The sequence below is a fragment of the Cyprinodon variegatus genome, unplaced genomic scaffold (genome assembly GCF_000732505.1).
Source record: "Cyprinodon variegatus isolate N-32 unplaced genomic scaffold, C_variegatus-1.0 Scaffold346, whole genome shotgun sequence".
Classification (NCBI taxonomy): Eukaryota; Metazoa; Chordata; class Actinopteri; order Cyprinodontiformes; family Cyprinodontidae; genus Cyprinodon; species Cyprinodon variegatus.
The window spans coordinates 814739-824081 of record NW_015150799.1 but is presented as its reverse complement, the minus strand read 5'-3'; the positions used below and the strand labels follow the sequence as shown (position 1 = coordinate 824081).

Below are 9343 nucleotides of genomic sequence, written 5' to 3'. Positions count from 1 at the left end.
ACCTCCCCCCATAATGAGCCAAAAACCCAGAGGAGTGCAGAGGGGAGGAACAGTGGAGGATCAGGTGACGAGACAAACACAAAAACCCTCTTTCCACTGGCAGCTAGGATCGAGGACACGAACCAAATATAAACTGAACAGTAAGACAAGCAATGATCTGGCCCTGAATGCTCAGGCTGAACTGAATATAAACCAGAGGATACAGGTGAGGGGAATAAATTATTGAGGCAGGGAAGGAAGAGGGCAGGTGAGGGGAATTACTAATTAAGGGTGAGCAAACAGGCCAGATCATGACAAGGGGGCCTTGAGGACCGAGTTTGGGGATGCCTGCTCTACGCTATGCCATCCACATGGTGCATTCAATATGAAGAAAATTTTTGTCATTTAATAATCAGCTGCATGTCGAGTCTGGTGTGTCTAATCATAAATAAATAAAAGAAAATACTGGCTAAGGAAAAACAGAAGATACTTTTTTTGTGAGGCTAAGAGTTCAATAGAACTCTATTACATGATCGTCTATGTTTTGTTTTTGTTTTTTTCTACCTAAAAAGAGTATTGCTATTTTTCTGTATGTCCATAGAGGATGTAACAGTATGGCATAAACGAAAAATTACAATGAGCATAGTGAGAAAATGTTGCTGTTGTGGCATCATTTTAGTATATATTTTTTTGACTCTGCTGTTTTGCATTACTTACAATTTCTATGAAGTTGTTCCCTAACAGATTTTATGGGGATTTATTAACAGTTACATTACATTCTTACATAGGGGAAACTAATTTTACACTTATAAAAAAAAAGACACAATATTTTTTTATCTGCTTTTATTTTTGTAATTTGTTTTTTTTTTTTTTTAACTGGTTTTGCTTAATAAAAAAATTATTTAAATTATCTTATCTCTTTCAGTGCCACTGGAATTCTTTACAATCTTTGTTGATACGGTGTTTATTGCTGTTGCTAACTTCTGTACCTCTTGTGATGTAATTTGCACCAGATATGTGTAAGCAAGGAAGGATTGGTCAATATATGTTCAAACACACAGTATTGGTAAAATCCTGCTGGGGAAATTCAGACCTCATTACCAAGCTTATTGTAAGTATGCATTTCTTAAGAAAACTAATATACCCCTCCAAATAAAAAGCAAATTCTCAAATTATACAAGGAAAAGAAGTTTTGTTGGGCTTTTTTTTGCTACTGATAGTAGTGCTACGGATACCTGATGATTTTTATGGTTGATTTTTATCTTTGATTTTATTTGCACTGTGTAGCACTTTGAGATTTTTCTTAATGAAAAGTGCGGTACAAATTGGATTTATTATTATTATTATTATTATTATTATTACCTTTTCTGCCTTAGGATACTGTAGGCCTTCATGTTCTGGGGCAATTTTTCCTAAATCAGCAAAAATGTATGAGGATTTTTTTAACAATCAGACTTCCAATTTTGCAATGACTGATCTATCCCCTCTGTGTGCTCAGTAGTTGTGAAATCATTACTAAAACTCAAATATGATTTAAAGTTAAGTAAGTAAGGGCTATTAATTATCAGATAAAAAAATATAACAATGTACATATGTAGTTGAAATTTCTGTGTAAATCATGGGCTTAAGAACTATTTGATTGTTGTTGTTTTTTATGATATAACTGGCACCAGAAAAAAAAATCAACCGATTAAGCATTGAGTTATATGTGTCAGAGATCAGTCAGCTAATCTCCTTTAAATAAAAAATGTGGCTATTGAGCAACAAGGAAATGCCATTTTAAAGATGGCTTTCATAAAACAATCAAAAATTCTGCAGTTGACGCACAAAATATAGCCAAAACATAAATGGCTATATCACATTATTGCACAATTTTTTTAAACATTTTTTTGTTTTTGGAATTTTTTCTCAAGTATTCAGCAGAAATATTGAAATTTTACCATATAAACAATATATTGTATATTTGAGCAGTCCATGTACATATCCATTTGGATCCTTGGAGTAAAATCATCTTCACTGTGCATGTGTGCAACATCAGTGTGACAAAGCAAAGGCACAGAAATCCATCAATGAAAAGCATGTCTGTTAATCCTGACCAAAATTAATATAGCTTTGTGAGTCCTATAACAAACAATTTGGAATATGTACAATTTAGGGAATTTTTTTAAAATTCAAAATCTTAGCCAGTCTTTAATGTTGCTAGTAGATCAGTCAAAACTAGGCTCAGTAATGTTTGTTGCCCTCCGGCACAGAAATTATAAGGGCAAGGGGCCTTTGGCATTTCTTACACTGATTTATTATTTTGAAAAAAGGTACAGGAGCGCATGGGAAAGTGCAGCAAGTATTTCTATCATATTCTGCTTAATTTTAAACAGCTAAAGAGAATTAAATTAGAAATTGAACTTTATTGATCTCACAATGGAGAAATTAACTCATCAATTTAACCCATCCCCTCGAGAAGCAGTGGGCTGCCCCTGTGCAGCGCCCTATGAGCGGTGTGGGGTTAAGGGTCTTGCTCAGAGACCCAAAATGTAGGCTGTGGGGATCAAACCAGGTACTTGCAACCTTCTCAGAGCACAAGCTTAGCCTAGTGTTGACCTAGTGGCCTAGTCTGGGCCTAGTGGCTAGAGCACAATGCTCTAACTTCTGCTTTCTGTTGTTAAAACCGCCTTATGTTACCTCTAGGCGTGAGAGGGCTTACATTAAAAGAAAAAGATCAGTCATAAAGGATGAGAACAGAGAAATGGAACAGAGAAGTGGTCACCACTTGCAATGCAAAACCATTTTTATGCTAACTGTCCCACATTTCTGCAGTGCTGCATCGTAACTAGACAGATACATTTTAAAGAAGTGTGATTGACTTAGTTAAAAGCTGTTGTTTAGGTGTTCTCTGTTGACATAATATTCCAGTATGCTCAAACAGCAAAAATGATATCCATAACTCCATTATAACACATTTAATTGCTATATCATATAATGTAAATACATAAAATCTGGTTTTGTTTATTTGCTCAAACAACAAATACAGTCTAACTTTGTCCTTGGTGTTGGAAGCATTATATTTTGCAGCACTGTTTCATCAGCAGCAGTTTTAGCAGAACCAAGAGATGTTTTCTTTGTTTAATTTCTTTTTTTATGATATTTTAAAAAATATCCCAGCTATTTCACAACCAGGGTTTGACTCTCCTTCATTTCTCTTTTAAGATTTCTGATTACTTTGCTATCAAAACCTCACATCTTTTGAGCAAATGCCGACATAATTTATTTTCTTAAATCCTTGTTCTAATTTTTATTTTCATATTTTTGTCTCACTGACTGAGATTCTTGCCAATGACTTACAAGAATTTGTCAAAATCTTGTTTAAAACACCGTTGCTGGGTTTTTTTTGTGTTCAGTTAGAATGCACGTCTTATGTTTGTGGAACAGCACAGAGTGCTTCATAGGTTTAATAAACAGAACTCAAATTAATTAATAAGCTTTATGTGACACTTTCTAAGAGCTTGTTTCTGGACCAGGACTTTGCTGTAAGTAAATATATTTTCTTCTTTTAAGTATTTCAACTTTATCTTGCGCAAGATAGAACCAACTTGATCTAAAGCATAAGGGTTTCAAAATGGTAATAAATTGAGACTTTAGAAACAACATATAAAGATGTCGAACTCTGCTCTCGAGAGCAAGTTGATTGGTAACCCCACATCCTGCTCTGCTTTTTCTTGTCTGCTGTCATGATTCATGCAGGGCAGGCTGCCTGCACGCTGCACTGCAGCAAAGAGAAAGAACCTTTAAACTTCAAATCCAGATTGCAACTCAAATGCACAGGTTTAGGGCTGTTACTAATCTCGCTCAAGGTTACAAAATAATTTATAAAACAATTTTTATAAAACTGACCTGGTGCTTTTTGAAATCTCTCCCCCTCTCTGCTCCTCATGTCTCTGCACCGCTTTCTTCTTTGTACCAATATTTATTTGTGTAGCACTTTTCACAGATAAAAATCACAAAGTGCTACACAGTAAAAATGTAATACAATAATACAATGTAGAATACAATATATATCAATATCTTAAAAACAAATGAAAACATACTAACAAAGCCATAAAACCACACTTCTAATTAAAAGCCTGCTTAAATAGCATCTTCAGTTGCTTTTTAAAAGAATCAACAAAATTCATTCAGCGTAAAGAAGGATGCAAAGCATTCCACAGCCTCGGAGCCACTGCCTGAAATGAACAATCCCCTCTGGTTTTAAAACAAACTCTAAAAGTAAGAACAAGGATTTTAAATTGGATTTTATACTGGAATGGTGACCAGTTCAGAGTTGCTAATAGTAATGGTGTAATGCGTTTTCTTTTGTTAATTTGAGTTAAAAGCCTTGCATCAGAGTTCTGGACAACCGGGAGACAGTAAAGCTCCTTCTGCTCAAACAAGTAAAAAGACTGTTGAGGAGATAAAAGCATGAATTATCATTTCCAACTCATCCTTTCACACCAGTGGTCTTGATTTGGAAATATCCCTGAGTTGGAAATAACAGTTCCTAACTAATTGTTTAGTTAGTTTTGTGGTTTTCTAAGGACATCGCTGAATCAAACACCAACACCTAAGTCAGCAATATGGGATTTTGCTTTCAGGTTAGATAATTAGTTTTCAGTTTTCTAAGAGTTTAGAAGTAGGAAATTGTTACATAACCACTGTTTAATGCTGGTCAGGCAGTTATTTAAGGAAGACACTATTTAATTCAGTGGAACTAAATGACTGAATTATATGAATTTTATTTACTTGTTTGTTTTCTTTAAAAGCTAATACTCTTAAAATTCCTACAAGCTTTCCTCTCCAGCTATCTTTGCACCCTTGCAATCTCTGCACTGCTTTAACAGACCAAAAAAAAAGGCAATTGGAGGGATTCTGAATCTCCTACAGCTGGATGATATGCAAATTGGGAGATTAAGTCGTCTAGCGCTGTCTAGTGCAGCCAATAACAACTTTTCATGCTGGGGAGTTGGCAACACAGGCAAAGAGACAAGCAGAGAAGAGAAGCTATTGAAGAAAAATTCAATTTACCACAGATTTCTGAAGCAGCCTACAAGTTTGCAGAGTTCTTGTTCTCTGCACATCCCATACCGCTGAGTTCTTTCTATATTGTGGCATTTTGAATCATTGTCATGTCCATCCAGCGCCATTGCAGCCACGCAAAATTCTGCAGATAACTTTTTGGACAGCTCACTGACAGCACTAGAGGGTTACTTCGCAGATATCAAAAAATATAGTTTTGACTCGTCAAAATTAACTTTGAAATACCTTGATTATAATTGCGGCTGATGCCATTTGAGATATCTCAAAAGGAATTTTCACTCTCCAAAATGTGATTGAAGATATCTTGAAATGTTAATTTCCCTAGTCATAATATAATTTCAGATTTCTTAAAGCATCATAAAGGGTAGTCAAAATGTAGTAAATAATGTTTGTCTATTTCATTAAAATTTCTGTATCTGTATAATGGGTCTGTTTTGTGTGTTGTCATATCAATTCAGAGGGCCCCATGCCTGTATTTGCCTAGGGCCACAAATTTACTAAATCTGCCCCTGTTTGCTTGTGTTACTGCCAATGGTGCTTGGTTCATATTATTGCATCATGATTGCCTCATATGAAATTCTCAGAAATGTCTTCTTACTGTACATCTTAACCCTTTGATGCTTAAAGATGAGTGTAGGATAGAGTTGGATGGGAGATCGGTTCAGTTAACACGTTTAAGGTCAGGTTTTAAAGTGATATTGGTGTATTCCACTAAACTGCAGACTGAGCATTTGGTGGCAGAAAGGTTGAGTAATATCTGGTTCCTGTTGCAAAACATTATCATCTGTCCAATTGTAGAGCAAGAGCGACAGGAAAGGCTAAAATCTACCACTGATTTCAGAGAAATGCATGATAAAAATCTTTTTAAAGTCAAAGGCAGATACCAAGGGGAATACTAAGGTGTTTGCCAAAGTGTGTATTAGGGTGCTGATATTTTAAGAACATTTATTCTAAGCTTCTGCCCCATTGCTTTTTTGTGAGCAGTTACGTTGCACTTGCATATGGAACAAAGGTGTCCACCTTGTCTCTCTTTCTGTGTCCTCTAATCTGAAACGTTATGCTGTTAAGACATATTCACCGATTCCTCAAACCTTTTTCCTTAATTGCAAGTCATATTAAGGTTCAGATGTTTAATAAGCTTTGATATATTTTGTTTCCCCCAGATAACCCACTTAAACTTTTAAAAACTAAAATATTCAATGCTACAACGATTTAACTGATGACAAGGTTAAGTGTGCAACAGGATATTGTTCATGACTTTTGGGTGTGCCTAACTGTGTTGGTGGCTTAGTGTGGGTGTTGGCATTTTCAACCCCAGATAAAATATTATTGACCGTTATGTCTGTTACTATTATAACTTAGCCACTTATTTACGCATATCAAACTACAAAGGTTTACAGCAAAGGTATGTTGCCCAGTTATTGAATCTCAAACTTAAATAGTTTCCTTTATAAGTACTATTAATTTACCCATATATTCATGACAAATACTCTGATTGATATGAAGATATGTTTCTAACACTATTCATACAAAGTTAGACTATGTTTTTTAATGTGTTTTTTTTGTTTGCTTGCTTTTTTTAGGGAAAATGTTAAGTTTGCTCTTGCTTCTGTTTCACTATATGCAATGTAGGGTTCTGAGTTGAATTTTACAGCAATCATTAATGATCTGATCTTAAAATTTTCATCTCAGCTAGAAGAACTTGACGGAACAAAAACTGTTTAATCCAAATAAAGATAGATTTTTCCTTATTTTCTCTTAATATCTAAACTGGCCCAATTCCATCATCTACACAGCTATAAATTATGAAAATTATAAAATATGAAAATAAGCTCTGAAAAACACTGAAAAACACAAATTTACCATCCAGATACCAGGTTTACTTCTGGTATCTCAGTGGGTTTCCTTTTTTCCTTTTGTGACTTTTTTCCCGAATATCGATGCTTGCAGTCTTTACAAACAAATGTAATCAAATAACATTTCAGTTTATATAGCTTTTGTTGATCTGGTTCTACCATCTTTTGGGAATACACGCTTTGACTGTTGTTTGCATTTAGCAATGTTAATAACATTAATTAAACGGAAAAACTAAAGCCAGTTTACAATTTAAATTGATTAATTGTGACTTTCTTTTAAATGAGTGAAATAATTATTTGCATGCTTTTCTGCTATGGTTTTAAAGGGTAATCCATATCATCAAAGGCAGGTCAGAGGTTTCTCAAACCCAGATTTTGGAAACCAAGCCAGAAAGCTCATTTTACATATTATTTCACCCCAGCTTCTATTGTTAAGATGATGCATATTAAACAGTGAAGTTTTCACAATTTTCAGGAGTAGTTAATCCTCCTTGCAAATGTTGGTGTTCACTGTGTCCTCCTGTTGTCCTGCAGGTATAAAGAAAGACAGCCATGGAGACAAACTCGTCATTCCATCACATTAACTCCACCGTAAAACCAGTCTCCTCCTCAAACTACTATGCAAATCTGAGATATTCTCTACACATCATGTCTCTTTGTGTTTATGGTGTGGCCTGTGTCCTGGGCGTGCTGGGGAATGGAATGGTTATCTGGGTGACGGGCTTCGGGATGAAGAGAACTGTTAACACTGTTTGGTTTCTTAACCTGGCCGTGGCTGACTTCCTCTTCACAGCCTTCCTACCGCTGGGCATCACATACCAGGCTTTACATTTCAACTGGATTTTTGGGAGGTTCATGTGCAAGCTGAACAGCACAGTGAACTTCCTGAACTTGTACGCCAGCGTCTACACCCTTGTGGTGATCAGTGTGGACAGGTTTGTGTCTGTAGTGTGGCCCATCTGGGCTCAGGTCCATCGGACGGTGAGGAAGGCCTCCTATGTGAGTCTGTGTGTTTGGGCATTGGCTTTATGCCTCAGCCTCCCGGCTTTTGTCTTTAGAGACACTGAAGTCTTCAATAACAACAGCGTCTGTTACAATAATTATGCGCTCTCTAAAAATTACACTATTCCATCTGTGGTACAGTTAGCCCATTTTCGCCATCGAAATATGACCATCACCCGATTTCTCATGGGCTTCGCCGTCCCTTTTGGTGTAATTGTTTCCTGTTACAGCATCATAATCCACCGCCTCAGGAGGAACCCTGTACTTGCCAAACGATCAAGCCGCCCTTTTAAATTAATTGCCACCATCATCATCACATTTTTCCTGTGCTGGGCTCCCTTTCACATCATGAGTATAATTGAGTTGAAGAAATTTGATCCAAGCTACAAAAGCGAAACATTGAAGCATGTCATCGCCATCGGAATCCCAATCACCACAAGCCTGGCCTTTCTTAACAGCTGCCTGAACCCATTTTTGTACGTATTTATTGGCCACGACTTTAGGGATAAAGTCTGCACATCCATCCTGAAGGTGTTTGAGACTGTATTCCAGGAAGACGAGACCAACACTTATACAAAGTCCGTCACTTCCAGTGAAAGCAAGAGGTCCAACCACAGCAGTGCAGTGTAGAAGCAGTACGGAATTGTCTAGAGCAGTGTTCCCCAACCTTTTTTGAGCCACGGACCAGTTATATGTCAGACAATATTTTCACAGACCGGCCTTTAAAGTGTGGGGGGTAAATATGATTAAATAAAATGATCCGACTGGAATAAAATCAAATAAGAACAGCATAAAAATAAAACTGACCATTATGCTGAATTAGTGGGAGCCCTGAGCTTGTTTCTCCAAAACAAGCCGGTCCCATCTAGGCGTAACCGGATACAATGACACGAAGTGTGGTCCTGATGTCCAGTCTGCTCCGTAGCTTTGTTTTGGTCGCTCTAACCGCAGGAAATAGGATGTGTGTTAGGGTTTTATATAGGATAAGTCTTGATCTGAATTAACCTGTGTCAAGAGGCACAGATGCACCAACTGATGTAATTGGGAGAGAATACCCCAATTTTTTATATTTTTCTAAATAAAACATCACTCAGACTCTTATCGTCGATAAATTATATATATTTTTTTATTTCTGTGCGGCCCAGTACCAAATGACCCACGGACCGGTACCGGTCCGCGGCTCGGTGGTTGGGGACCGCTGGTCTAGAGGAAAGGAAAAGAAAAAGTAGGGATTATTTTATGCTTAGCATGATGTTTTCAGATTTGTTGAACACAACAGAGGATATATATATATATATATATTATATATATTTTATATATATAATATATAAAAAAATATATATATATTAGGGCTAAAACAATCGTATTAATTGTGATTAATCGATTATAGAAATATCCATCAACTAATTTAGTAATCAATTAATTGTTAACTTGAGACT

The 9343-nt window shown here is 36.3% G+C and overlaps 1 protein-coding gene across 1 annotated transcript; it reads left to right on the top strand.

The window, feature by feature from the left end:
* Positions 1–6359: 6359 nt before the first annotated feature.
* Positions 6360–9005, top strand: LOC107091654 (chemokine-like receptor 1). Its single transcript, XM_015385708.1, has 2 exons — positions 6360–6451; positions 7437–9005. Exon 2 carries the CDS (start codon positions 7455–7457, stop codon positions 8532–8534), a length of 1080 nt encoding a protein of 359 aa, XP_015241194.1. The 5' UTR covers positions 6360–6451; positions 7437–7454; the 3' UTR covers positions 8535–9005.
* The last annotated feature ends 338 nt before the right edge of the window (positions 9006–9343 follow it).